This window comes from Sprattus sprattus, assembly GCF_963457725.1.
Source record: "Sprattus sprattus genome assembly, chromosome: 15".
Lineage (NCBI taxonomy): Eukaryota > Metazoa > Chordata > Actinopteri > Clupeiformes > Clupeidae > Sprattus > Sprattus sprattus.
This window is the reverse complement of record NC_137913.1, coordinates 27,222,087-27,237,901: the sequence shown is the minus strand read 5'-3', so window position 1 is coordinate 27,237,901 and position 15,815 is coordinate 27,222,087. Positions and strand designations below refer to the sequence as shown.

The window sequence follows — 15,815 nt, the reverse complement described above, 5'->3', positions numbered from 1 at the left end:
GGAAAGGGAGATGTGTCCACAGCTACCTTTCACACAAAAACAAAACAAACCTTATATACAGTACTTGTTTTTTTTAACACTGAGGGACAATGAAGATGACACACAGTTTCCCTTAGAAAGTGGAGGCAGTCATACACAAGTGGGTTACAAGAAAAAAAACTGCTATCGTCTAAAGTATTCTTCCATTGTACTCATGAGCTAAAAGGCTTTTTCCATTGCACTTCAGAGAGGAATTCTCCGGTTTGAAGGCCATTAACATGAGAGTGTGTTTAAGATTGTAATATCAGGATGGTCCAAACTAAATTGGCTGAGGTCTGGCATGGCTATTTTTTAAGATTTCTGAAGCAAGAGAAGGGTTTGATTTACAAGCAATTTATAACTGTACATGATTTCAACTATGTTGTTATGCCCAATTCAAGACAATTTGGTTTACAAATTCTGTAAAACAAAATATCAAAACCGACAAATAAGTGGAAATCAGATTATAACGGAAATAAAATTTCTCATGTTAATTAATATGTTCCTTTTGGGAACCCGTGCCACTCTCTATGCAGGGAAAAAAAGGAGAATGTCAGTAAAGACTGTGCTACATTTAGGCTACCCATTCCTTAAATGGTGAAGAAAAAGTGCACCCCACATACTCAAGTGTAATTCAGCATCAATTTGTGTGCTGGACTGATCTTTTGTCTAGTACCAATTCTTAAATCAAAACTTATCTTATTTTATAATTTTTACACATAGCAGCATGTCAAGTGCACTACTTCAACTGGAGATGTGGGCGAGGGGGTAAGGAAAATGGAGAATTTCAGTCCGAGTGCCAATAGCTTCTCATCTAATTGACTACACACAGTGGTAAGGGATAGTGGGTGGGAAAACTCTGAACCTTAGATGTGCAACAATGGCCTTGAAGCTTCCCATGAGTCACAGTAAGGACATTACTGGTTATGAAAGACGGACATTATAATGTACAACACCCAAAAGAAACAACGGAAGATACCAGGCCTCTTGTCTAATGCACTGGCCAGGGTGACCACATTTAAGCTGTCAAGCCCCTGTTGAAAACTCAGGATCAAATCAGGTGAGTGATTATTCTGAATGGAAAATCTGTATGTCTATTGGTGCATCAGAAAGTGATGCATATTTCTGAAGAGTTTAATAATGTAAATATGTTTAGAAGTGCCTGTGTGCGCGTGTGTGTGTATGTTGCGCGTGTGTGTTGCTGCGTACCAGGAGCTAATGGGGACCCATGTCATCTGCATTAGACGAGGAGAGCGTAACAGTGGTATCCTCGGTTGTTCACTTACGTGACGGGCACTGAGCCTTTACGGAGTGAAATGAACACTCTTCTTCTGTGTTTGCCGAGCGGGTGAGAAAAGGAAATACAAAATAATAATAAATAATGCATTGATGGCATTTTCAACAGTTTTCACAGTGAAATATGATAAGAGAACCAAATAGTCACAGAGAAACCAAATACAAGATCTCGGCTGATTCCTGTTGATAGGGTAAAACATTAATTTGCAACATTATTTTTTTTCCACACACAGTTATAGTTACATTACTATTACATCTATGAATATAATTATTCTTCTGGTCATTTCCTTCTAATAGAGACTTTTTTGAACTGAATCATTTCAATGCTACAGGTATAAAAAAAACATTGCTCTCAGAAACATATACAAAAAGATCATATATATTTTATATATTACTAGACTCAGATTTGATGCAGTATAAAAAAAGGAAAAAAAAAACTCAAGCATTTCTTTCTTTTTTTTAAATCATGGACATGCAGGACTACAGTCTGTGATGTTTCATCTTCCATTACATCAAAACTATGTCTTCTATTATAAACTGCATTTTTTTTTTTAACAAACAAGACCATATTCATAAAGCATTTCAGACAATGCTCAGTGTCTGTGCTGGGGGTAGAAAATACAATGTTGAAGTTAGTGCTTTGTCTGTTTATCTTCACACATGACACAAAGATGCCTGGCGGACAGCTGGGGGAAGACAGCTTCACCAGATCCTCTTCGCTCCAATTCTTTATGAATTTTTTTACATAACAAATTCCCATGTTTGGTGCCCTCAATCCACCTCTCTACACATTTACATTTATATCGAGGCGCTCCACAGTCAAGAGTTTGGATGGTAACTGATAGAGACATGTCTGTGTCATTGCCCATTTTTGGCGTCACTTCCAAACAAACCCTTTCTAAACAAGTGGCTGGTCACACAACACAAACACAGAGGGCGAGAGTAAAAAAAAACACGAAAAAATACAAATACAGAGGAGAAGAGGCGGCATAAAAAGAAGTGGATAAAAAGGAGAGATAGAGCGGTAAGGAAGATAAGAAGAGCAGATGAATGACAGGAGGGCTAGCACTGCTTAAGATGATGTACCCTTTTGGTCTTTGTCCTTGATGGGTGATCCTGGGGGTAACGAGATGGAGTGTCTGTCAGATAGACCTCTACATCCTCAGGCACTTCTTCCAGAAAGTTGGAGGGAACCAGGCCTTTGTGTCCATTCAGTTCACCCTGAGGATGAGTGGTGGTGGTGAGAGAGGGTTTAAGGTACGGAGATCACGTCATGCCACTGTGCCAACACTTTAGCATGAAGAAGTAAAGAGAAGTAGGATGACAGCTTTCTGTGGTAAGGAATTTATTTCAAGCAATAGAAAAATAGACTACCTGACATTGGCTAATATATACACATGCACGAACGCACGCGCACGCACACGCACACACACAGACAGTGATAGTTATCTCTAGTTTGGTGTCCCCTACATTAACCTGCAATCAGTGTTTTGGTTAGAGGTGTTGAGGTCAAGTAAATATATATTTTTTAAATAAATCTGTGACTTGTCAATGATGATACATAGATGATACCCTAGTCCCTAGTCTACAAACAAAAGGCATGGATCAGTTTTTCCGTTTTTAAGTTTCCTAAGGAGTGAAGATTCCCACATCTTGGATTCGGACATGTATAGGGCCCAATTAACGGGCAAATTACAAAATAGCTGCTGAACAGAGCAATAATGTCCCATATATAACAGTGTTCAGTACACTTTAACTTTTTAATAAAAATGTCATATAAAATATACACAATGAAAATATATATACAACTACAGACTGCGTCTTGTCTTCTTTGATCTGAACCGTTCATGGAGGGGTCCACAACGTTTTGTGCTGAGAGTTTTAAGTAGCCTAAATATCTCGAGACAACCTGGTTTAAAGAAATAAAATGGCAGGAGGGTAGAACATTTGTGCTGTCACCCTGGATGTAGGGGAGCTTTCTATGAATGAGGTCATACTTCTTTAGATCTAAAGGTAGCTTCAAATGTATTACATATCAATTACATATGTAACATCTTAAATAAGTCTCTAAGCGTGACATGAAATGGACATGAACATTCTTAGTGATGAATAAAGTTATAGGGACTGAAAGTATTCAAGACACCCCCTAGTGGTAGCATTCTTGTCGCTGGGTGAGATGAAAGGGATTCTCCGTAGGGATGTTTTTTTTGAAGAAGTAGCCTGTATCTCTGTCCATAATAGGCCCTTATACATGTGTCAATTTAACCCACCCAATGTATCGAATCGTCTTCACGAGTAGGTGTGAAGATTTTTAAGGGAAATGGCTCTTGTCGTTAGGTGTATACATGGAGCGAAATTTGAACCGGTTACCTTGCCTTGGGCATGCGCAAAGACGACGGAGATGTGCTCCCACCTGGTTTGTTTACTAACAACATCAACGTGGATCTGCATCGTGCACAGGCAGTGTAGTGGCTAAAAGTTCCCTTCTTTCTATCAGCATATAGTTCTTAATATTTTCTTTGAATAACCACTCTCAGACGGAAAGAAAACGAGTCTACGCGTGGATGTGTTTCAACAACGGTAGAAAACTGTGTTTGCTCCGTCTTTTACTGAACTCATAATTATATGACAGTGGTATTCGTACAGTTGAGACATGGGTACAGTTGATACACCCGAAATAACTTGCATGCGCAGCAATCCTGAGACGTGATCTTTAGTTTGCACATGAATACTAACGTCTTCTTTGATCCCAGGAAATTTGAGCACATAACCCATCTCCCTTACGGAGATATTGGCAAAAGTTGTTATACCTACTTCATTGCAAACGTCTAGTTTTGCAAACGTGTCTAGTTTTTGTGCTGTAGTGAATAGAGTCTTAGTCTACTACACCATACATAGCATACCATGTTTGAAGAAAATGATTAAGGTGCAACAAATGCCAATAAGCATAGTTAAATTAAATGATTCACATTGCAAGTAAAATGGTGCGGCTGGAGCACATACAGGGAGGGACAACGGTGACGCATAGTTTGGATATAGCGACAAACATTTATGTGCTGTAACAGTGTTAACCAGTATGTGAGTAACGTGGGTTTTATTAAAGAATAGGGTGTATAATGGGTAGCTATTTCATTCCGTTTGTTAACCTTTCCGGCTGTCTGTATTTACTAACCAGCAGCAGACGTAAAGGAAAGGGAATTAACCCCAAAGTTAAAAACATGTAATCTACTTCGGCAGCGGAGCATTTTACTCCCCTGCAATCTCTCTACAAACTTCCATATAGACGCGGGATCAGCAGAGGAAAATCTACTTTCCTTTTGGGAGAAACAAGGCCAGTCGTTCCCACGACTACAGCACCTTGCAAAACGAATTATATGCGGGTTTTTTTTTTACTGTTTGCAACTAAAGGCTAGGCCTAATGCATAAGAATATTTATTTATTTTGTTTAATATTTTTTCTGCCTGTTGTTTCTTTTGACTCATAAAATAGGCATTGTCTGATAGAGGCTATCAATAAAGGTTCATCTGTCGCGGAATTGGTGTTTTCAGATGTTTCACTGAGTCCTCTCTGTCTCTATCACACACACACACACACACACACACACACACACACACACACACACACACACACACACTAACGGAAGTTTAAATTAAGTGACAATCCATCCCATGTCACGTCTCCTTGCAGCGCCGCAAACCTGCAAGCTATGAGTCAGCTGTCAGTATTGGAAGAAGCCTTAACGTCTTGTAGATGAAACTGCCTGGGTTATTTTGTTTCGTTAGGCTATTAGTTATATTTTAAAACAGCCAGTCATTGTAGCCTACCACTCGTGGAATAAGGAATTTCAAAGAGATGATGGAGTGATTTAACTCAGAAGTGACATTGGGCATTGGCAGCGCGAAATGTTCAGAACAAGTTTAACTTCTAGCTCAGTAACATCAACAGCTAAGAAAGAAGGTACGAAAAATAGTCGGAAAACTTTGATTTGCAAGGGAAGCAGGCAAGTGTTGGTGTTGTTAGAGTATAGCCTTTGTCTGGGAAGTCCCGCCCCTCTTCTTCCGGCAAATTTGATTTTGCCTGAGAAGTGGGTCTGGCAAAGATTGCACAGCATTTCACTACAGCATTCTCAGGATCTCTGGGACCAATCACAAACTGGCTTTTGGCTACCTGGCGCGCCATTGGCGGATTTAAAATAACCACGTCTGCGTAACAAAAGCGAAAGCAAAAAGAAAAGCACAGCAAACTATATACTGCTCTCGCGGCTGTCTTGGATGATTTCAAAGGCAAGTTTTCTTTGAAAATAGAACAGAAACCTGCTCTGGAACAATTCATACAGAAAAAAGATGTGTTTGCTTTATTACCGATCGTTGTATCGTTGTATAGTATCGTTGGTCTGATTGGTTAAAGGCGTGTCCAATTACGTGAGTGAAGTGGACCTCCATTTAGTACTTCGCCAGACTAACTGAGCAAATGAAAGTTGCAGTGAAGGGGCGGGGAAGTAAGTATAGCCTACAATGTGGTGAAATTTCGGAATTAATAGGCTCGAGTCGGCGTTTCCTTAATAGGCTTTCTTTCATTTTGCAAAAAACAGTAGGCTATATTACCATATTAAAATGGTGTACCAAATTGCGCTTTATTACAACGATAAAAAATTGTAGGCCTACTAGCCTATGGTAAGGTCAGGTTTGCCGATGTGCTTGGCTTTTTATTTATTTTTCTCCCTGTGCATCAATCGGAGACAGACGTCACTTCACTGATAATATTCTGGGGATAGGCTACAACATAGTCAATAGGCTATCATACTAGGGACTTTATCCTTTAAATATCTTTGCGGCATTGGATCAGTCTCCTTTCAAGAACAGGCAAGAACTTTCTAGCCTCCAACTTTCTAGCCTCCTGTCACCACCATCCCCATGTCACATCGGCCTTATTCGACCCGCCCTTTTTTGAGCTGACCGATCGGGGTAGACCACCTCTCTCGAAAGGCTCAGACATCGTCGGAAAAACGACCGGGTCATATTTAGGCGTGTGCTACATGAGGCAATTATAAGCGAATTACGAGCTTTTACCGGATTAAACGCGATTCGACCGGGTTAAATTGACACATGTATAAGGGCCTATTGAAAGGTCAGTGAAATGATTTCCATCAAATTTACTTTGAGATAAACTTTATGGGTTCTGGTGATCAAAGTTTATTTTCAGCCAGTATTTTAATTGTTTCGAAATCAAGGTGATATAGAACTACAAAAATGCCCATTTGTATTACTTGGCTGGCTGAATAGGTCTGTAATAACAACATCTGCATAACCATGATAACTAAATAAATGATTATTGATCAGGGCATGTGAAGCAGCGCTGCGTCCACAGAGAGAGCTGAGCGGTATCGACAGGGCTTACATGAAGGAGAAGGCATTTGCCACGGTAAGAAGTGTGACTGAGTTGAAGCTAGTAGACTTATTTATTGGTTTTATTTGGCAAACCGGTAGCAAAGTTAAAGTTAGCGCAAGCAAGCAGTGACTAACCTTAGGCTGCCAATTATGTTTGAACATTTAGTACATTTTTCTCCAATGTTCTGATGAGTTTGTTGAAGCAATATGACCTATGCTAAAGCAGTGGCAGCGATGTGGAAGAGAGGATATGAATTGCTGTGAAAATATGAGCTGTCCATATGTATTTGGTAGGCCAATGTTAACATTAACCCAATCACCCACCAGCTAAGATAATTAGAAAATAATCTCAATGCTCTCTGCTAAACAGCAGGGTATGGTGTTAGTTTTCTCCGAATGTTAAAAAGGTATAGCCAGCGAACATCATTAGCTCATATTTTTAAGGGGGGGGGGGGGGGTTAACCTAAAATAAAACATTTTCACTTTTGTTAATTTGATGTTTGATGTTACTTGTAGACTGCATGCATTTACAGAGACCTCAACTGCTTATAATTTCAAAAATATGCTTTTACGCAGTTATAAATGCTGAGTCCTTAGGAACCTCAAGCAGCTGAAGCAATTGAAGAAGGCCTTTTTTACAGATCTGAATAAACACTGCATTGTAAGCATGCTCCTACCAACTGAAGTGCTACTTCAAAATAACAGCTGATACTTACATAGTAAAAGCCATCCTCATCGATTTCCCCAAACACAGTGATTACGTCACCAGCACAGAAAGTCAGCTCACCCTGGAAGATGAAACAATGTATTTTAGAGAAGACAACTCAAAACAACACAGATTTATTTTAGGGTTTATATTTTCAAGAAATAATGTGGTTTGTTCTGACTAAACTGTAAAGAGTAAATTCAAGCAGGAGTCACATGGGAAGGTACTGCTAATATGACCATGTCAGATGTAATCAGATCCCACCCTTTTTTGAAGGATTCCCCAAACACAAAGACGTTTTTTGTAAAAACCACTCAACACACAACCTACAGATGAGGTTAGGCACCCCCCAGCGAAGGACTGAGGGCTGCATTCACAAGCTTAGTTGATCAACATCAACAAACAAGGGGAACACATGTTGCAAATTCATCAACTCCATTTTCCCAATCTGCCCTGGATGAGCACAGATGCTTGAAACCACTCACCATAGGGCCTTAAATAAATGCTACATAAAATCTCAAACCACTTGTACGAACCATGGACAATAATAATAATAAATGGGTCTCCTTTAGAACATGAGAGGTTAAAGAATGACAAATCCTCTCATGCTAGTTTTTCATTACCGATAGGTTGTCTTTAAGGTCATGGGGTTCTTATGACACATGATAATTTCTTATGTAGCATTCCTAAAGGCCTTATGACTGGCTTCATAGAGCTAACCAGTCTAATGTTTCTAAACTCCATGCTTAACAACAACAACAAGGAGTGCGAAGGGTGCATTAACTGACATCAAGGGTTCAATTTGTAGGGTAGGGAATCATTTGGGACATGTCCTCACAGTAGAGTCTGTCTCCGTCTAACTCACCTCTTCACTCAGCCTGGCGCCCCCATAGTGGGTCTGAGGCAGTGCCAACGTAAAGGATGAAAGTGAGTGACAATGTGGAGCATGGCACACAGACATACACACTTTCCTGTATGTTATAAGTACGATGTGAAGTAAACCTGACAGACATGGCCTGGGCATGTATGGTGGAAGGCCCTGAAGAGTGGAGAGTGCTGAGTGTGGCTTGGTCCAGTGCAGTGGATGAGAAATTGCAAGCCCAATGCCAGTATGCCTGCCAGTCTGTTTTAGCAGTGCCTAGGTGAGCTTGCCCGAGCAAAGCTAGAACAGGCTGGAAGTCGTGTGGGCTATCATGAAATTTAAAATTGTGGATTTTGGAAATGTAATGTGGGAGTGAGGTGTAGTGGAGCGGTCTTTACCTCCACATCAACGTTCGGAGAGCTTTCTCTGGGGTCGTAGTCGTACAGCGCCACCATCCTGTGGGTAGACACAGGGTGCTGTCTGCCACTGCGCCTGTTCCTCTCTGAGACATGAGAAGAAAGAGGGGTATTAGGCAGAATTAGAAGGGGGGTGAGGGCAGAGCAAAAGAGACATAGAGTTAAAAATCATCCCAAGTTATATTTAAACTGCATTCTAACATCTGGATGTGTGACATTGTGAACTCTGCAAATGAAACTAAACATGGTGCATAGACTGTGCAGCACAACATAAAGAATGCAATATGCTAATACAGAACGAAAAATCATTTGCTTCTATGTTAGTATCTCACCTAGAGCGTGTTGTTATTATTGACTGAACAGGATGTTGTAAATGCATTGCTTGCAGTCAGACCAAGGTTCAGGTATAAGCACTGGTACTGGTTATACAAGTTGTTAGTAAATCTGACAAGGTAGTTTATGCAGAGATAGTTTTTGCTCCTCTGGCAGTTGATTAACACTGGTATTTAGAAAAGCTGCATATTGTATCTTTATTGAAAAAAGGAAAGCTAAGAGAGCCAGAGAGTAAAGAGAGTAGGCAAAAAAAAAAAAATGCATAAGGATGAATGAGGCTAAAAAGGTGAGGAGGAGGGGGGAAATGGGGGAAAAGAACAGACCTCTTTTGGATTTTCGGGACCTGCGGTTTATTGAGCGGCCATCTTTGAAGCGGTTGCAGTTGACTTTACAGGCAAGGAGTGGAAGAAAGAGAGGAAATGAGAGAGGGAAAGGGAAGAGGTAGAGCACAGGTGTCATTCACTTGCAGAGGCGTTTCAAAAGGCTGAGGAGCATCCAGTCACACATTCACACCCTACAGGGGTTTGGACAGAGGAGACGTTGCATTCAAAACATTTATTAGGAATAAAAAACAGGACAGTGACAGCAAGAAGGAGGAGAAAAATAATTGTATAACAAGAGAGAAAGAGAGCTGTGTGCAGAGAAGGTACCTCATTGTACAGTAAGAGAGAAGATGACCATGAAAAAGAATGAGAAGAAGAGGAGAGAAAGAAATCGAGACATGAGTGAGTCTAGGCTGCAGAGGAAAAAGACAAGTAGCAACTGGGAGCAGAAAAAGCCAGCCATGGAGACGTTTCAGAGAGAAGGAGCGAGGAAGAAGACAGCGAGTACATGCATCGGCTGCAGAAGAAACAAAGTGGTGTTGGCGTACCTATGTTCTCCACTGGCGTGTTGAGGGGCAGGAAACCCTGTTGGAGGAGCTGGTCCATCATGTCGTCATCTTCTGTCTGGATCTCGGACACCATGTTGCACGGGATGAGTCCCCGCCGGCCACCGATCTCAGAGCGGTAGAACCCGTCTGTGTCCTTATCACCGAACACCTGCAGAGCACGGGATAGGTTTCCTAGTCAGTCACAACAACTGACATCTGTGGCAGCTCAAAAACCAACAATTACACAGTGTGAAAAAAACTAATCACAGAGTATAGTATCACAATGGAGAGATCACAGAGGCTCCTCTAACTGCCATCAAACATATCCACATAACATCATATTTGCTATATACAGTACCTACAAATGAGGAATGAGTGAGGAATGCAAAACTACAGTAGAAAAGTAGCGATGAAATAGACATTTATAGTGGAATACATACAATATGAACAGAATATATGATATCCAGGCTATCCGTACCTTAATGACTTGGCCTTCCTTAAAAGGAAGCTCTTCAACACCAGCGTCAGGGTTTGGGGACATGGAGAGGGGATCGTAATCGAACAGGGCAACAAATATTCGAGTGAGGTCCTCTGTCTCAGACTCGTAGTATTCTGGCGATCGGTGACCACGTCCACCATAACCATCTGAAATGAAAGACAGGCCAAGCTACTGCTGCTCCAAAGACCCAGAATGGCTGAGGAGTACAGTGTGTTGCACCTAGTTCTGTGGTCAAGAACAAGAACCCCAAAACAGGCCCAACGGAGTACATAACTGCATAAACTCCACAAACTGATGTTTTGAAAGTCAAAACAAAACTAGACTACTTAAGCAAATGTGAAGGGGGATAGAAGACTTGTCTGATGTTGTTACAATGAAACCACAAACATTCTCCATCAAAACTGCAGACCACAGGCCTTTGTGACAAAAATGTCTACAAGTGATGTTGCTAACACATTCACGGAATAAGAGGCAAAACACACATACAGTGCGCACAGCATACTGTTCATACACACCAGATGTCGTATTTTCCATACTACATAAGGCCAGTGGAATATTAGTCATCTCACTGGTAGACTGGTGCAAAGTGTTCCATTTAAGTCTGTAATCTTACTGCGATCTCTAACTTTTCAAGGCATTGGATTGGTTTAGAATAAACCACCAGAAATACCCGAATTGTTACCCTGCATTCTTTGACCAAATTCTCAAGGTCGCTCCCAGGATGTTTCTTGTCAATGAATATTTGTCTGCTCAATACAAAAAGTGCATTCAAAAAATATTGATTTTGCTTATGTGAACATTATGCTCCTGACTGTCCACTAGATTGGATTGAATTCTTTAACATCCTCTTAGCATATTGCACACACTGGCCTATTACTGTATGGAATTAAAGGGGGGGGGGTGTCGGGGTCAATGGCTCAAAGTCAGACTGAGCAACTGATTCTGAGTTCACCAGCCATGCACAAGGCAAAAGGGGAAATGTACATTGCTGTTTTACTGAACTGAAACCATTTCACTGAGCCTCAACAAGCACACATGCTTGCTTTGGTGCAGCATACTATAACACACTGCCATAAAGCCCGTATGAATATGTGTTTTTATGTTTAGTAATAACACAATCTTATGATGCATTAAAAATGGCACAATACAAGGGACTTGGCAATCGTCTAAATCATCCTCAGATGTCTTTTGCAATCAAGGCCAGTTTGCATTGAGGTGGGAGGGCTTTAAAACAGAGTGCCGAGACAGAATGTTTGTTTGTGGTAAAGTGGTACATTTGTATGAGAGTAAAAGAGTACAAATCTAAGGATTTATGCTTTTTTTCCAGATCTCAAATGTCACACTTAGAAATTCAGACAACCATCACAGCCTCATATTGTAAAAGTGACCTAAGCCAGGAACTCACAGCAGGGCCCTGCATACAGCAGCAAAGGGCCATACAGCAGGGCCCTGCATACAGCAGCAAAGGGCCATGGAGAAGAGGAACAGGAGTTGGCAGAACAGACGTCATGCTTATTTGAAGTGAATACACTGGACCCGTGCCGTATTAGGGCCAGAACTGTTCCAGAGGCGAGTGCAGTCTTCGGTGGACACTGTCTAGGTATCTGAGCTGGACTATACATGCAATGCATTTTGATGTCAGATACTAAACATATAAAATCTTCTAGAAAAGATTAACAAATAATGGCCCCCAAAATTAAATCTGCTGAAGTATTGCAGTGGGTCGTGACAATTTTGCTATCCAGACATACCTATGTTTGAGCAGATCTGATTAATATGTTGATACCTGCTACAATATATTTCTCTGTCTTCACTTAAAAGCCCTTTGTACAGTGCTTGAGTGCAGGAATTGAGGATTGGTATGCATGCACTAAACCAAACAACAGTATGGACAAACGTTCATGCAGAGCAGGGCACAGCCAAAGGAGCAGCAGGGAAGAAGTGTCTATAGGTTATAAGTGTAGAGGGTGGGTAAAGATGGTCAAGGAAGGGTGCTAGAGGAAAGAGGAAGGAGGCAGTTCACAGGCACAGGGGCAGTCTATTGGGTTTGGGGCAAGACGAAGGCACACAGGGAGGGGGAAAGGGCAGCACTCATTCATCACTAAAGAAGGGTGCCATTTTGTCTAGGCTTCTCTAAAAATGATTACAGTATAATACATCAGAACTGGAAATAACCTATAGCCTGTGTTATACTGCTACTATGCAGTTGAGAGTTCATACTACAGGCCTCAAATGGAACAGGTTTTGATTCTGCTCTTTCAACTGAAGAAAGACAAATAATGTTGTCAACAGATAAGCATCAATTGCACTCCATCTGAACTAACATTGACCGCTACTGGCACTGTCTATCTGTGAAAACAACATATTTGCTCAAGTTAACCTGCGATTCTAAATCTGCTCTACGCTGCTTGGTTTGTTTGTTTGTTTGTTTGTTTGTGGTTGTTCTCTGAAGGTGTGCCGCACCACATACCATATCGAGGGTCTGATCGCTGTGGGGGCCAATTCCTGCGCCGAGCTACACTGCCATAGTAAACATCTTCCTTGACAGGCGAGAAGTTCCCCTCACTCCCTTCACTGTTATTCTCCATGGTGATCTCTATGGAAACACCAATCAGAGCATTACTGCCAAAGCCCCTTCACCTGTCAAAACCCCACCCACCTGACATTGACTTCCTGTGGGTGAAGGATCATGGGATGAGGGTGGGCGGAGTCTGAAGCCACTTGACCTCTCCAGGGTGAAGTTGCTCCTTACTGCCAATCTAGGATCAGCTAGGGTTTTGTTTTATTGTCACACTGATCAAGAGACTCAAAGGTTAAACTGATCCTAGAGCATCATTGTGAGGCAACTTCATCCAACAAGAGCTGAATTGGAGTTTCGGAAATGTAAAACAGCAATGCACTATACAGACACAATACACTATAAGGTGGAAGACCGAATTACAGTGGTTCCCAAACATTTTAGGCCAGGCCCCCCAATGACAATGAGAAAAAAAATACTTTTTCTCCCAACACCATAGTGTAAAGATTGAGACACTGATATAACCTAACACATTTTGTTTTTAATTTCATTAGATCAGAGCGGTTATTTAAAATGGATCAAATCTGTCCAGATCAAATTCAGTTTTATGATTGGCTATGCATGGTTCATTGTATTCATGATTAGGCAAGCTATCCCTTCTTATACACAGGCTAAACAAAAGTCCCTGAACATATTACATAAGTACAAAGTAGGCTATAAACTCATCACCAAACAGCGGAAGTTGTTAGAGGCTACTTTGCTGTAAGAGCAATGTCATCCTTAATTTGACCAGTGGCAGTGTTTTCTTTTCGCTCAGCTTGTGCCCCTCTCCCTTTGTTGTGACCTAGTGCCCCCCCCTGGGGAACCTGCCCCACACTTTGGTAACCACTGACCTAAAAACAGACAAAAAAAAAATCATTTTTGTCTTCAGTTTGTTCTCAATATGCTTGCCTTAACCATACTAACCTTAACCCGAAATCATATTGAGTAACAACAGCTTTAAAACATCAATATCCAGGGAGACTCCACATTTTGACACAGGACCAGAAAGATATGTGGAAACAGGCAGGGAAGAGAGAGGGGGCTAAAAGCACAACACCAGGGTTTTCTTTTAGAAGTTGAAAGCAGGTTGGTTGAGGGCAGACAGGGCGCGTTACCCAAACTAACCAATGGAAGGAACCATCATGGGACGTCTTGGTGGGGGGGCACAGCCATGGGCCGTCCTCCTCCCTGTATGATCCAGGCGGGCCATGGTTTGGGAGCTTCCTAAAATCTTTAAAAGGAGAAAGAAAGATGTCCCATGTTAAAGATATTCAGGTGAGATAGACTTTTATCATGGATACAAAAGGTAGGCAAGCAAAAAATTATCAAATTCTTGTGTTGCCCATTAAATAAAACAAAGCTAAACAATCAAACAGTCAAGGAGAGGGACCAAGAAATCAAAAAAACAGAATAGATTAACACAACCCCAACAACAACATGGGAAAGGTTTTGGCAGAAACTGAATGTTTCACTAAAGACCATCTCAGTTTTTGTTCTGTTTGTTTTCTTTTGCAAAGATGAAAGCAGAGAGAAGAGGGAAGAGAAGAAGAGAAGAGAACGAAAGGGAGGAGATATTAGACAGGCCAACTGTATACTGCTGTAATCACAGAAACAAGAAACTCAATCCAATGGCCTTTAGGTTAAACCAAAAATGAGTCAAAACATTCTACAGTCAAAACATTTCACTACACAACATTTCACTACTAGAAAGAAAAACAATATACATGATAGGTAAAAGAAAAGAAGTCTACAAAACAAAGAACAAACCAATGAACATGTAGTAACATTCAGTCAACATCAATCCAAATGAAACATAAAACTAACAAATAAAAAATAACACACAAAATAAAAACAAACAAAAAATAAACATTACCCAATGTACAAGGGGAAATGCAGGATTGACGGGGGAAAAACACCAAAAACAGAAATGGTTTTACTGCTCTGTAAATGTGAACTTAAAGCAGTAGATAGATGAGGAGGAGTGTGGCAGGTCGTGGGGAGGGGGAGGCGAGGGTGTGTGAGTGCGAGTGGATCGGAGGCTGTAGCCGGTCACACACACCAGAGGCTCGTCCATTCTCCTGTTGAGTCTGGCCACAGAGTGTGCCCTATTATCCCTGTAGTAGCTCCTGCCGACGTCCGTCAGTCGCCCCTCGCTCTGAAAGCGCCGCTGAGGATGAGGGTGGTAGTGTTGATGATAATGAGGATGATGATAGTAGGCATCCAGGTCACGCCTGTTACGCATGTCCATGCTGACGTCCTGGTAGTCCTCCTCCATGCTGCTCTGTGGCGTCACTGTCCTTTTCCTTCCTGTTGCCAGGGCCCGACGTTCCACAGGGCCCTCGCAGTGGATCAGACGCATGTTAGGCCCCCTGCCCACTCGTATTGGGCTTCCCGCGCCATACGAGTACAGGCCACGGTAGCCCGGGGAGCCCTCCTCCTCACTGCAGCAGTCCAGCCCGCTGTCTGGGCTCTTTGTGATCTGCCGACCCGCAATCCACCCCGGGCTGCCGGGTGGTCCCCTGTCCTCCAGAGAGGAGTAACGGGGCGAGGAACGCTGGCGCTGTAGCCGCCGGATGCAGTTGCTCGGGGTGAGGCGGTTGTGCTGCCGGGAGTCCTGGTGGTAGACACGGTGGCCCCGGTGTGGCGCACCTGGCCGCTGATCCTCATAGCGCGGCCGCTGGCCCATCGCCTCCACCACCACGCCCTCCGCCTCATCCTCCGCCACCTCCGGGATGCTGTGGAGGCGTTTGCTGCGCAGTGAGCGCTGCCGAACCACCTCCCGCTGCAGGTCCCAGTTGTCTCCTTCCACCGACAGGTCATGACGTCGGTAGTAATCCTAAACCACCGCCCAGCAGGTGGCAAGGATT

General features: G+C 42.2%; 1 protein-coding gene across 1 annotated transcript in view; it reads right to left on the bottom strand.

The window, feature by feature from the left end:
- Positions 1-1,322: 1,322 nt before the first annotated feature.
- The window catches only part of rimbp2b (RIMS binding protein 2b), a gene marked incomplete at its 3' end in the record, with an annotated part of 36,468 nt that continues 21,975 nt past the window's right edge, over positions 1,323-15,815 (bottom strand). The window contains exons 13-22 of the mRNA XM_080852020.1: positions 15,008-15,784; positions 14,074-14,179; positions 12,859-12,984; positions 10,368-10,534; positions 9,890-10,058; positions 9,342-9,404; positions 8,668-8,771; positions 7,418-7,489; positions 2,401-2,535; positions 1,323-1,349 (exon numbers count right to left, since the gene is read on the bottom strand). Coding sequence (XP_080708146.1) covers positions 1,323-1,349; positions 2,401-2,535; positions 7,418-7,489; positions 8,668-8,771; positions 9,342-9,404; positions 9,890-10,058; positions 10,368-10,534; positions 12,859-12,984; positions 14,074-14,179; positions 15,008-15,784 — 1,746 coding nt within the window. The remainder of the gene's footprint in view (positions 1,350-2,400; positions 2,536-7,417; positions 7,490-8,667; positions 8,772-9,341; positions 9,405-9,889; positions 10,059-10,367; positions 10,535-12,858; positions 12,985-14,073; positions 14,180-15,007; positions 15,785-15,815) is intronic.